Source organism: Anopheles bellator, chromosome 2 (genome assembly GCF_943735745.2).
Source record: "Anopheles bellator chromosome 2, idAnoBellAS_SP24_06.2, whole genome shotgun sequence".
NCBI classification, from domain to species: domain Eukaryota; kingdom Metazoa; phylum Arthropoda; class Insecta; order Diptera; family Culicidae; genus Anopheles; species Anopheles bellator.
This window is the reverse complement of record NC_071286.1, coordinates 80,961,397-80,975,420: the sequence shown is the minus strand read 5'-3', so window position 1 is coordinate 80,975,420 and position 14,024 is coordinate 80,961,397. Positions and strand designations below refer to the sequence as shown.

At 49.8% G+C, this 14,024-nt stretch overlaps 1 protein-coding gene across 1 annotated transcript in view; it reads right to left on the bottom strand.

Moving 5' to 3' along the window:
* The window catches only part of LOC131208168 (uncharacterized), a 62,105-nt gene that overhangs the window by 1,023 nt on the left and 47,058 nt on the right, over nucleotides 1-14,024 (bottom strand). Inside the window, exons 2-6 of the mRNA XM_058200817.1 lie at nucleotides 9,040-9,245; nucleotides 6,812-6,947; nucleotides 5,976-6,109; nucleotides 805-927; nucleotides 515-722 (exon numbers count right to left, since the gene is read on the bottom strand). Of these exons, the coding sequence (XP_058056800.1) occupies nucleotides 515-722; nucleotides 805-927; nucleotides 5,976-6,109; nucleotides 6,812-6,947; nucleotides 9,040-9,245 (807 nt within the window). The remainder of the gene's footprint in view (nucleotides 1-514; nucleotides 723-804; nucleotides 928-5,975; nucleotides 6,110-6,811; nucleotides 6,948-9,039; nucleotides 9,246-14,024) is intronic.

The window sequence follows — 14,024 nt, the reverse complement described above, 5'->3', positions numbered from 1 at the left end:
GCGCGAGGGCTTGAGAGGCGGGGGCTTCAGGTTGTTTGAGCGGGGCAAAAGGCGACTGCCTTCTCCTTTCGTTGCCAACCCACCTAATGGTTCGTCTACTGATCGATTATCTTCGAGTGGGAGTTTGTTAATTATCGTTTGCCGAGCGAACTTTCCTTAATGTATTTTCGTTGCGCCACCAAAGGCTACTTTGTTTTAATGGAAAGCAAGAAGAACAAGATGGCAACGGAACTTTCGTTTCCTTCATATCTTCTTCGCTTCCATCGCTATGCCTACTACGTTTGGTAGATCTGAAGAAAATATTGCTTAAAGGGCACCAGACCCACGACCAAGTACTCATACGTTTAATACAGGATATAGAAGACGTCAAATTTAACATTAATGTTGCGTATAAAGACAAATTAAACTTAATTTTTAATTAACTTTTCCATCTGAAGAATCCATTTTTTGCGGAACATTCTTTTCTAGCTAAATTTGTAAAATTAAGTAGCATTGCAACCAGGGCGTATCTTACCCTGCAAGTGGGTCATGTAGTCCTTCCGGTCGAGCTCATTCTCGCTGTACGGGAAGCTGTCGTACGGGATGCCGTTTCCATTGCCAACCACGGCGCTGTTTCCCCCGTTGGCCGACGATGCCGCCGACATGACACGTGGCCGATCCTCGTCGATCGATCGCTCCGTCGACTGTAGATAGATGTCGTGGATGCGCGCCGTACAGCGGATCTGGAATAACGTATCAACGTGCCGGGACGATGTTATTTACTTATGATTGTCGTTACGCTCAAAAGTTATCGGTTTGGGGTACCTTCAGCTTCCCGTTCATGAAGTGGTGACTGCTGGCCACAAAGTGGATCCCGACGAGTGACGTCTCGAAGTCGTTCTTGCGCTCCCGGAACGGTTTGTGCGTTCGAATGTACGACGGGTTGGCCTGTAAGTGGACACATGAAGTCAGTGGGTTGTGGGCCAAATGAAGGCTGACTGAAGTAGTGGCGTGAACGGTTCGGTAATAAATTCATCAAACACTGCTTCGAAATGCTCAACGTTATCAACCACCAACAAACGAGTAGATAACGCTTTTCGCGCCGAAAGTACGCAGAAACATTCCCATCGGCTCGGCCCCGGGCCGGACCGCCACGGCGTATCCAATTTCTTATCGGACCGGAAAAACAGGCTCCGGTTCGGTACGATTGTACTTTTCCGACCTCCCGTTCTCGGCGCCGGCTTTCCGGCGGATTAAGTCAAGGCTTCGGCTTACCGACCAACCGACCCGCACACAGCCATACTAATGTGGTCTGTTACAAGGCGCATTAGGAAAATTAAGGATTAGCTGAACATGATTTGTTGCACTTGACGATGCGGCCGGGCGTGCGGTGCCAGGGCTTCATGGTGGTGCCCAGGAACCTCGGAAAGCCACCGATCCGGGCGAGGTGTAAAAGTTTTTCCAAACCACCCACGGTTCGCGAGACGCAAAAGCGGCTTCGGTGTCGGTGTTTTTCATTCGTTCCGTCTTTCGCCCCACCAAACCCGCCTTTGGAGTTGATTACGACATGGCATGGCCGCAGTTTGTCTAATTGTTCGTGCCCACGGTACCAGCCCGTTGTATGTGTGCTCGGGGAGGGTGGCATAATCTTGTTAGAAGTAACAAATTAAAATAGATCGTTTCGGGGCGACGCCGGATATCCGGTGCAGCGCGCCGACCGGCCAGCGGATGCGTTTCGCCATTTCCGGCGGCCCAGGAAACATGCGGTTGTTGCATCGTGTACGTGTGTCTGTGTTAGGCTTTTTTGTTTAATTCCCACAAATTGGTGCGCGTTCTTGGCCGGCACGAAGCGTACGGGAGCAATAAAATGTGGCTTAATCTTTAATACTAATTTATCGTAATAGAAGAGCGAGGGATTAGAAGAAAAGCTTCCGTTCTCGGGCAGTCCGATTGTGCTGCAACAAATGGAAGTGCTTTGCCATTGTGCAAAGGTGTAGATTGCAGTTTTTGATTGCTTCGCCAGGCAGCAGCTTACGGTTAGCTCACGGGTGCCGTAATGGCAGGGCACCGTTCTAGGTTCTATTTATCAAATCAAGTAATTAATCGTTGTTTTCCCAATTAAAATCCTGGGTACCGTAATCTCATTAAATCATCTACGAACCGAGTCCGTGAGAGTTTCCCGAAGCGATTTATCCATTTGTATGACAATTTCCACCAACAAACACTGAAACGATCGAGAAAGGCTTCCCGTTTCCGGTGCGAAACTTTTTCCCAGCGACTCGGTATCGGATATCGAGTGAAAAAGTTTCACACGTCACTATCATCATCGGCATCCATCCTTCACTGCAGAGTCCTGGGCTGGACATCGGAAACTGTGGAAGAAACTCTTCGCCACCGTGGGGCGGAAGTGGACGCTGTCCAGGAGAGGACCCCAGAGAGTCTAATCATAACATGTTTGATCCTATTAACAAATTGTTCACCGGATGTCCGCACCGCAACAGGCGCAAACGGTTCGGCCGGTCGGGTAAAGTTTTTGACCAATTTATTCGTTTTCGGGTTCCCGGGTTCCTGGGTGTGTCAAAGTCCTTTGATCGAGCACCCCCGGTGCGTGGTTGGGGAAAACCACGGCACCACGGGCGCGCGTGTGGGTCGGCATCGAAGCTCGACTTTCGGGATGCGGAGTTTCCTATTTCGGCCGTTGGTCGAACACTTTTGCACCGAAAGTTTAACCGACCGGAGATTGCCTTTCGCACGCCTAAAAATCCCCGGGTCAGGTGACATTCTTCAAACAAGCAAAGTTTCGGGAATCTTTTGGAGAAGAAAAAAAAACCAATCAACCCAGGTCGGTGTGTTCTTACAATACGTCCGCCTAATCGGTGGACGACCACGCACAACGCACCGCGGCACCGATGGCTGGTGGGTGGTGAAAAACGTCTCAAGAAAGCGGGTCCCCCCGAAGGACACCCACACCGACGACGGAACTGGGTCCACGGTGGCAGGGTCGACTGGTTGGAAAACAATTTAACTTTGCCATTGTTTCTTTGCGGCAAACCGGTGGCTCCCGGCGGGATTTCCGTCGGATGGCATCCGAGTGGCAGGACCGTCGCCAACGCGGCCGACGGACGGCTGCAGTGACTCGTGTTAACTGATAAAAGGTTAAAAAATCGTCCCTCGTGCACCTGTGTGGCCGCGGCCCAGATGCCGCCGGGTCGGGTCCCTTTTGTTTTGCGACGATCGTCCAGGAAGCGACCCGGGCCGGCCCATCGAAATTATGAAGCAGATATTTCCGGCCCTTCCCGGGAGAAAAACTAATAAAACTTACGATTAGATGGGGCCGAAAATCAAAGGACTAACCCTTGCGCATTCCCCGTAAAATGCCACACAGATTACGACGGTGACCCCAACCACGGTGCGGTCATTTCCGGTCACCGAAGGCTCTGGACAGTCCGGTCGGCTGTGGTCCCGTTGGGGTGAAAAGGGAAAGTTTGAATCGGGATGGATCTTGGGGCGCATCCCGATACTTTGGTAGCTCGAATGTTGGCCAGATTTATGGAATGCCAGCATAAGGACACTCCCGGGGCCGGTGCCGAGTGCTGCCTTGGGCCTGGTGTTCAACTTTCACCACTTTCTTTGTTATGCCCCTGCCCGGCACTTTGATATCTCCTGTTTTCCAATGATTTATGTCATTTTCACGTTTTTCACCAACGCTCTGCCCATCATCTGCATTCGGGTTGGAATTGTTTCCACCAGCTTACCGGGCCGGTTTCGGGGTCGGTCCGGAATCAGTCACTCTGAACTTTTGATCCTTGATGCCGGGACACCGGGATACCGCGGGGCCGAGGGAAAAGTTTGCCGTCGGAAACAACAGCAAGAGTGGCTACGTCGTGTGGAGTGGCGATCGGAAAACAATATGAAGAAACCGATGCTGGCAAACCCGATTTTCTGGCCGGAGCCGCTGCCTCTGGGGGTCCTTCATCGATTGCGGTCCGCCCCCTGCTTTGAAGTTTATAATTTTCACTCACGCCTCGCCGGTTCCGGAGAATAGATAATGAAGGAAAAAATCGGGAACAAATCGGGAACCCGCGCGAAGTTCGACGGTGGCCTGCTCGTGGGGCTGATGAAATCGCATGAAACGAACAGAAATGGTGGAAGGTGGATAATAGGAGCCAAAACTAAAGCCGAATTTCCGAGAAGAAGTGTGTATATGTGTGAGTGGAGCGACGCCTCGGGCAGGGCAGTTGCATGGAAAATCTGCACGAAGCCAGTGAAGGGTGAAATAAGATTTGGTTCGATTGGCTGGATATTTTCAATGTCGATGGCGCTCCACGGGGCCTGAAGGCAGATAACGAGTCCTTGAAATGGAAATTGAGTAAACTGGAGGGGCAGACAGACCCACCCCCCGAGAGCACCACCGACTGCCGGCTGCCGGCTGCCGGCTGTGATAACAAACTTTTTTGCGGAATATGAAAGCTGCCGTCAAAAATCGGAAATCTGAAGTCCGTAATTCGGACAACCCGCCTCACGATAGCTAGCAACGGAACGGACCGGTCGGTTCCGGTCCAACCTCGTGTCCGTCGCGTTTGTTGATTTGCTTCACGCCTCGCGCACCGGTCTGAGGCCGGAAGAGTTCGGAAGTTAATTAGAGCCAAAGGATAAGCGCATAATGTGATGCGAATCGAAACAACTTAAAATTACGCCTCACTGGGCCGTGTTGAAGAGGGAGCCTTGGGCGATCCGGGCGCCGAAGCTTTAGTGGCCATTTGGACTGGGCTCGTGGCTCCCAGACCAAGACAGCGAGTGTCTGTGACGGATTTGTGAGATTCACTCAGACGAACCCTGACCCTGGTGGTTCGTAAAACTTGTCCAATTCTTTTGCTTATCGGTGTGCAACAAGCTGCTAACTCGGGTTTCAGACGCAAAGTGAAATTTTTAAACAAAATAGTTTCATGAGGTTGTTAAAAAACAATGTTTCCCTTTATGGTGCTAGATATCCTCATTTTTTCGTTTACTTGAAGGCAAATAACTTCGGCCGTGTTTAAATGATGAATCGATCGAAGTCGAGTGTCTTGCTCGGGTGTCTCCAAATGATTTCAAAATATTTGCAACACTGCAGCAAACCCTTCTGCGTGGCTCCAGAGTTCCACCCGGGGCATGCTTTAATGCCAGGTTCCGGTTTCTCCATTCGGAGTTCGGCCCCGGACCAGCAACCTGTGAACCTTGCGGGCACGGCCAAAGAAACCCTTATCATGTAACAAACTGTCCTCAAGGGGCCAATCAATCATCTACCAACTTCCCGTGCAGCGCCGGGAGTGAAGGCGCACCGAGGGGGCGCCCGGACGATAGTTTGTTGGTTTGCCCTCAGTCGGTTGATGGCACCAGATTCGTTGCGCAATCTCGACACCGGATGTGCAACACCTTCCCGGGGAAGTACTTTGGGGACTTTTGTGGCAAAGAGCACACAGACAGTCACTGCACAGCGGTCTCTTACGTCACCACCCTGCCGGTTGAGGTTGAAGGAAAGGATTGCTACGGTGAGAGGGTTTGAGGTCGATTCATCTTTCTTGGAAAACTTACTGCAAATTACTGCAAATTAAGTTAATTATTGAAAATCAACCTCTTTCGTGGTTGATGTAAGACGTCTCGAGAGTATCACAATAAACATTTGATTAATTGCTGTACGCCTGAAATTTGTAAGCCTCTCTTAAAGACGGTCTCTGAATACATTTAATTGGGCTTCGGTAGTAGCGAAATCAAAATGGTGGAGCACGTTCGCACAACACTCGCCTTTCTCATAGACGATTGCTGCGATGAAAGTTAAGACCCAAAATAGGTATTGCGTTGTGTTCGTTGGACGCTGTTTAATTATTGGATCAAAGTGCTCGACGTTAGGGCGGGACGCGAAAGTGCGCTAATTGTGAGGCCGTTTTCATCATTTTGTTAACGATTTTACGCCATGATAAATTAATTAGTTCCCGTCCGTGGCGTCCTTCACGTACCTGCGCTTCGTTGATGTACCAGGTGAGATTGGCGGCGGGCCGCGAGTTGTGGGATGTGCAGTTGCCACGGATGATGTCACCGGCGCGATACCGCGAACGCATCCCGTGAACCGAGGGCACATGCTTCGGTACCTCTGTAAGGGAAAATGGGAAAAACAAATCGCTTTAATGGAGCTCTTCCATGCATTTTTTGTCTGTTCTGTGCAGTCTTCAGTCCTTAAAAAAATGGCACCCCTTTCGAGCCCAAATCGATTCTGGGCTTTTCCACGGCGCAGCTGACACCGAATTTACATCTGCGGTTACGCACTGGCTGTCAGAGGAAACATTACCCATTAATTAACCGACCGGTGGACCGGTTGGTGCCCACCAACCACAGCATGTGATGGGTCTAGGTTGGATGCAGGATGCTGCGGTCACTGACCTGGTCGCAGCCACTGTCGGGCGGATGGGTTGAGTTTGTCATTTCCTCAAAACGGGTCGGTCGCATTGTTCGTAAATACACATATTTTAACAAGCCTTTTGCATTCGCGTAAGTTAAGGTTACTTTGGAATTTATGAAGGGGGTTGATTGAACGAATGTTATAATAAACAGAGCTTTCAACAGAGAACATGAAACAATAAGAACATGAAGCATGATGCAATCGATCAATTATCAGCTGTTATCGGGTTTTAAACCAGAAGGACACCTTAGTGGCCGTGTTCAACTCTAAAGAGCAGCACAGTTGCTGTTGACAACTTTGCGGGTTTGGTTTGGTTGTTAGATGGACGTTTCGGACGTTTATTTTCGTGTCTTTTCGGACATTTGACACAACTGGCAACGGCAGACCGATACTCACCGCAGACTTCCAGGTCGCCGGTTTTGATCAGCGTGTGGAACGAGGGCGCATCGGCGGACACCTCGCAGCTGTACTTCCCGGACGAAGCCATCGAAAGCCCGAGCAGCGTCAGTTGGCTTTCGTTCGATGCAGAACGCTGCAAGTGGAAAACGGATGGGTTTTTGTTAGTCATTGAAAGGTACTGAAGCTAGGTGTAATTAAAGAAATTGAATTTAAAATCTTCACATCCCGTTTTGACTCGCCAATACTTTTTGCCCAAGACAAGACTTTCAATGGCGAATTTGGATGTAACCCAACCCGATATTGTCAAAGTCACTGTTTCAGTCATTGATTATTTCTTACTCCAATCAGTTCTTATGCCTTCTTCCTGGTTTTGTTCTAATTTCTTCAGTTGTGGCTAGTTGTCAACTAGTCCATAAACACCACTTTTAATCTATTAATTAAATAAATAAATAAAATATGATTAATAGAGTATTCGGAATTGAATTAAACAATGATACAAACACAAAAGAAAATAATTTTAACCATTCTAAGTTTGTGCATTCCACGAAGACATTTTCCACGAACGATCCTAAAGAATCGGGCGACAAAAACACACAGTTCGTGAAGTATGACTTCTGAGTTGCAATTTTCTGCAAATCGTGCCATGGAAAGCGTCGGGATTTTGCTGGCCTTTTGCGCAACCACCACAACACATCCACTTTACTCCGAACCGGTTCGTTCTCTTTCCGGCAACACGGCAACACCAGCTCTAGATCAAAAGAACTGAATTATACATCCCACAAGAAAGCAAAGTTCAGCTTGATTAATACATCCATCGCTGTGGGGCCGCTTCCGGCCAGGGGGACGACTAATATGAGAGATAACTACGTTGTTAAAAGCGCCTCTCGCGCCGAGTCTCCCCGGCTGGCTCGAGTTCCTCGGAGATGGAACCACGGTTTGGAGAAAGAAAAAAGTGGCTATTTGCCCCAAAAGCCATCCATATACACACAAAGCCACAAGGGTTACGAGGGTCCCCGCTTGCGTTCTGCGAGGAGCACCACACTTTCGAACAACTATTCCGAACCACCGCTGGCCACAGGACCCCGTGGCCACGGGCAGTGCCGGCGCCAACCCGGCCTGGCAGAAGCCACATTTTGTCAGATTCATAATTTGTTCCGGCGTCAGAAAGCGCCCGACAGCCGCCGCGTGGGTGACTCGAGCGGGTGGCAAAGAAAAATGGTTCCCCCTGAAATTGGGTTTCTCGTTCCTCGCTCTCTCACTCTCTGCCTCTGTCTCTCGGTTCCAGTCCACTGTTTTCCTAAAAGCCCCGTCGCATGCGAGAGCAAAAACCCCAAACAGGAAGCAACCGTCGTTCCGTTGCGAATCGAGTGGCTTGTTGCCAGACTTGCAGAAAACAGGTTATGTGTATTGGACGCATACTCCGACAGCATCCGACAGAGCCACGGACCGCCCGAAGGGGCACGGTAGCCGGGGGAACACATTTTCTAACAACATAAATTCATTGTGGTCTGCTACCCGAGCCCGAACTTTCAACATCGTATGTTGCCTGGCGTGTTCCGGTTTAACTTTTGTTCTAATGTTACATTTTTTTTCCCCCGGTTGTCCCAACTTTTCTTTCCCTTCCTCTATCTCTCTCTCTCTCCCTCCATCTCTCTCTTTCTTTCTTTCTCTTTTTCTGCCCAGCATTACCCAACCAAAAATTTGGGTTATTATCTTGAGTTTTGCCATGCATGTAAGTGTCTAAGGCTACAGTGCCGAAAAGTCCAAACCCTCGCAGCGGTAGTGCTTAGCTATGCTCTCGCCGGTCGGCGGCATATCTTATGCTCCCGATGCGAATATTGGATGAATTATCGAGGGGGCTCCGGAGGGACGATAAATCTGTTCTTCGTTGTGCCGGCCGAGCGTCCCTCCGACAGAGAATGGAGTGGAAAATTCGCTAGACGTTCCTCATTTTCGACCGGGCCGTGCCAAGAATATTGGCTTTCATAATCGAAGCGGTTGGCTTTGTGGGTCGATTCTTATGCCAAAAAAAAAAAATATGGAAATTGATTAAACAGAGTGATGGGAATTTTTGGTAGCGCAGTGGGGAACAAAAAAACAAACTCGGTCCATTGGAGGTTATTAAGCTTCGAACGGATCGTTTTTCTAACAGGGTTCGAGATCGGGTTGTGCTTCTGACTGAATTCGTCTCAACTACTCTGGCTCTGGACGGGCCCCAGACTTACCTTCACCTGGACGCCCTGAGCCGGGAATATCTTCATCGGCGGACTCTCCTTCGGCGTGTAGCGGTAAAACTCGCGTCGTCCCTTGTACCACTTCACCGAGTACAGACTTTCGCCGTCCATGTCGTAGTAGCACAGGAGCGTGGCCGTGTCCCCTCGGCGTACCGCGGCTGGCACCGAAACTTGCACGTCCCGTAGCGCCGCTATCACTGTGAAAAAGACGGAAAGAGGCGTGAAGTATTAGTACCGAAAGCCGATCATTAGACCTCCTGGGGCGCGCAATGGTAATTAGGACTCTGAGACTGCATCGACCACCGAACGAGTTGATAAATTGGCCACGGACCATTCGGTAGACCAATCTGTGAACCGCTCTTCTTTACGTAATAACTCTACACGGTGGTCGGTCTCTAATCGAAATGAGTTTTCGATTGGCACCCGGCGGGCCTTTGGGTGCACTTTTTATCATCGAGTACCGGGGGCCGCCCAACGTTCGGTAACACTTTCCACCGAGGAAACCTATCCGCGGCAGACGAGAAACACATCCGGGAAACCGCCGTAGTAACCTTCCTTTGATCCGGAGCCTTAATTAAATATTTCAAACGCCGTACCGGAAAGCCCAGGCCCATCATATAATCACTGGCGATGAAAGCCGTCCCGGGCCAATCCCCTCCCGTCAGCGGCAGACGAAACCAAGCGAGAGAACGAGAGGGAGCGATAGAAAAAAGAGGAGACCCCGGTGTAAAAAGAAAGAAAATTCATAAAAATTAAATCCTTTCGAAACGCTGGTAATCAATGATTCGCCACGGGCAGCCCGGAAGCTGGGTTAGTGTCCTGCCCCGGGCCACGCTATGGTTAGCGCACTGAATTTTTGATCCTTTCCGGGGGCTTCATCATGCAACGGCAGAAAAAAGGGGTCGCCGAACAACAGTGCGATTGATTTGGGGGACCATTCGGGTGCTGGACAGATTGACACTTTTGCAGAGCATATTTTCGCCAGCCTGCGCATTAATATGTCCGTCACGTGCGGGCCGCGAGCGTGTCTCGGAACGGTCGAAAGTAAGGAAAGCGTTCGGTCTTCGCCACACCGAACGGCAAATTATCATTCCAGGCACCAGGCCAAGCGCAGTGGATCGAAGCGATCATCGGATGTGCAGCAGCAGCATCGTGATTAGCAAACGTTTGGGACCGTGCAAGAAACCGGATGTCCGACGGAAAAACGGGGGTTTCTTTCGGCTGTGCTCGGGTAATTTCATTAACCGTCACCGTACCTGGCGCAAATCGTAACGAACGGCGCCGGTCATCGGTGCCGTCCTTGTGACGAGACAATAAACGGATTTCCGGCTTGATTCCGGCGGGTTTTTCTGCAGGAAGTTGGTCTTCTTGACGGTAGCGCACGGCAACAAACGGCCGCCCTGAGGCTTGACTTTGAAGATGTAGTTTTTCTACAGAACAGATAAGTTTGAAGTTTATTGACGTGCGAATATTTTTTTTTCTCTCTCTATGTATCCCTGTTGGTGATCGTCCAAGGGAAACGTTTGATCAGTCGATCAAAATAATAATGGTTTTAGTACACATTTAAGAGATAAAGGAAAAATACTTGAACAGAAAAATAAGAGAACAAGAGTTTATTACAAAACGTATTTTTATTAAATCCATACTCTGCCTTTTTAAAGCACCTTTTAAAATGCATTTTAACCTTCCGGCGGTGAACAATAGATGCATAGGTCAAACATAATTGAAAAGAGGCTTAGGCAGTAGAAGTTAGATTTCGAAAGTCAATGGGATGGAATCCACCAAAGGCACTGTTGCATTGTGACTGACTGAAAGCAGAATCCGGACGGACAGGAAAGCGTCCTTTCGGGAGGGACGCGTCACAAGACATCATAATGGCCCTCCATCAGCATCAGCATTTTTTCTCGCTACCCCAGGCCAGTTTGTTCGGTCATTGTTCCGCATGTTAAGACACCATCCGATCGGTGAGGTTTACAGCAACATTGCAGCGACCTTATGAAAGACGTGCTGCTGTCGTGGGGGATTTTTCTTTTCTTCTCTCCGTTCTTTTGTCTCAATCCATCAGCGGTTGAAAGGGGAAAAAACGGGAAATCGCGCAGTCTGCAGCGTAATGGTGCACAGAGCCATCACAGGCCGAACGTGGAATGCAAATTCATTTACTGAAGCCCGGGCAAAGGCCACGGGCAGGGTGACGATCCGGGCATTCACCGAGCTCTGCAGAATGGCAACATTATGCTCTTTTCATTCCGCTCCGCACCGAGCGGTCGCACTCACTTTGTGCCAGTGATGTGCTAATGTCCTGACGTGCGCCAGAAAGGACCGAGCCCCCGTTGGAAGAAATGTAATCGAAAGGATCGTCGAGGAGCATCGGAGACAGTGGCGTGCCCTGAATGACTCCGACTGCCGCCCCCGGCTTTTAATGACCCCAGCAAAGGGGTCATGATGTGGCCTGGCGGTTGTCCGCGCACTGTCACCGCGTACAAAAGGTTCGTCTTCCGTCGTTCGTTCGCGAACGACGACGACCCATCCGGCTCATCATTCACGGACCCGGCAAGAGCAACATTATGCTCAATTGTTACGCGCCTCCGGCACAAGAAACAGGCATTGCGCGCGCCGTAGCCGTTTTGTTCGGTCCTTATCATTGTTGCCCGGCCCCGTGCCCGTGTCCCTCCGTCCGTAATCCTGTCAACATCACGTGGCGCAGACGCGCGGCACCGCACGTGGCGGAGCGATGTTATTCTCTTCGGTTTGCAAATATGTTCTGCACAATTTGAAAGGCCATCTTCTGTTATCTCGAGCGCCCTCACACCCGACCCGATGCCATTCACTTTGCGGTAATGTGGTTGAGTGAATGTCCTTTTGCCTCGTTTTTCCGCCGACTGTTGGGAAGGCTTTGACAAATTTCAACAGACAACAGACCGTGTGTAGAAAAGGGCGTGAAGTCGAAAGGAAGCCCTACGCCTCGGTTCCGTTGTTGCCTTTCCCGCTCACTTTCAGTAATGCGCATTTGCTGCATGAATAGGTGGCGCTGTGTGATTGCTTAGGGCGAATTAATAAACTTAAGATGCTGGATCATCAATTTGGCGGCGCGTTAAGTGAACTCGACGAAGCCCAAGTCAATCCACGGCCGGGCGACATAAACTAGAAATAATTTATTTTACGACATCCTGAGACCCCGTCCATGGTGGTGTGGCTACAACATATATCTTGCCCAGTTCGGCGCCCGGGCACGACCCCGGAAACGTCCTCGACGACGCTCGTGCAGTGATTTTGATTAATTTCGAATCACTCGCTCGACCAGCGGACGGAGCAGATCGGGCACGGTATCCGTCCGGCACTGCCCCTTATGCGCGCTGACCTACTCACCGGCGAGATGCTGGCCAACGAACAACATTGCTACTGCGGTGCGCCGGTGCATAATTTATGCCAGTCAGCTCACATTACAAGTAGCTTGTGAAGCACACGTAAGACAACCCGAGTGCCGGACCGAAGAGCACTTCGCAGAGGGAGCTGCCCGATGCTCCGGAACTCCGGCTCCCGGTGCGTCCCCATTCCGGGGGTCTATTTTCGGCACAAAGAAGCGACACAAATTGTCTCGGCCCCTAACATTGGTGTTAAGGTAATGTTTGAGTAAATTCCTTCGACTTGTCGGAACGGGGCGTTGAAAGCCACCACGTCGTCGTCGTCGTCGGTGGCGGTGGCCTCGATGCGACCGAGGAAAACATTAATAATTCAATTAAAGTGGAATTAGCGAGGCCGGTGGGTCGGCGGTCGCCGATTACGTTGCGGTGCGTTTGTTGGGTTGCCCACGGTCCGTGAAATAATTCATCGGCATGTAGGTCCGCCTTCCGCCCGGCCGGTGAAATAATTCATTCGACCATCACAGCCACCGTGGCACCGACTTCCGCGTCGGCTTCCGTCGGTGGCGCAGCTTGCAGGACTAATTTGTGGTCGGCCGGTCGGTCGGCGGAAATTGACAATCAAGCGGGTGTTTGAATTGCATAGCAAATGGGGCAAAGTTTCAAACGGTGTTCAACGCACGTAAACGATAATTGTGATGACAGCTTACATTGGGTCAGGGAACAGCAACAACGTGCTGGCTCGGTGGACGTGTTTAACAACTTCTTGGTTTTAAATTGTGATTTATTTACATTGTTAATCTTCGTAAAGTCAGCGGGATAAGTCGCATTTTTGCGCTGGCTAATAGACATGTTGAAGTTCAGGGCTGACGAAGCATGATTACAGGTGCTGGCGATGTTGCTTAGCGGGTCTAGATTAGAGGATGCTCCAACATAAGAAACAAGAGACCAAATACTGCTCAAACAACTAATTCTATCCAGCAATAACTGGAACTCGAAAGATCCATAGATAAATCGTTCTCATCAAGAGGAATGTTAAGAGGAAAAGGTTAACCCTTGCAGTAAAACGAAAAGTGCACGTCAACGAGTACGAAACGACGCAGAGAAGATGATACAAATAAACCGATGCCAAACCCCGAAACTTATTCGGGGCGATAATCGAAGAAGAGACAGGGGACAAGGAGACGATGTGGGTCATAACAATAGAGAAACGTGAATATGAGTTAGTCGAACTCATGCTCCCATGAATTGGCATAATGAAGAATCGTCACATCACGGAGACTCCTCATAAAATGCAGACCTATCACATGAGGATGAAAGGATTTAGGATGTGCCTAAAACCGAACGGAGAGCATAAAACGATGGAGAAGGTAAAAATGGAATTGGACGATATCAATCTATAGGTGAAGTGGGCCACGATTCAAAAAGAAGGCCACTGACTCTCGGGAATCCTCTCGTAATATAGTTGAAAAAGAGCACCAACAATAGTCAAGATCACAAATATGGAAAAGATCAGTATAATAATCTGTTCACATTAATTTAAACATTAAACATAGACAAGACCGTTGGATCCTAATGCTGGAGTACAGATATCTGTAAACGGAAGTCTTTGGGTGT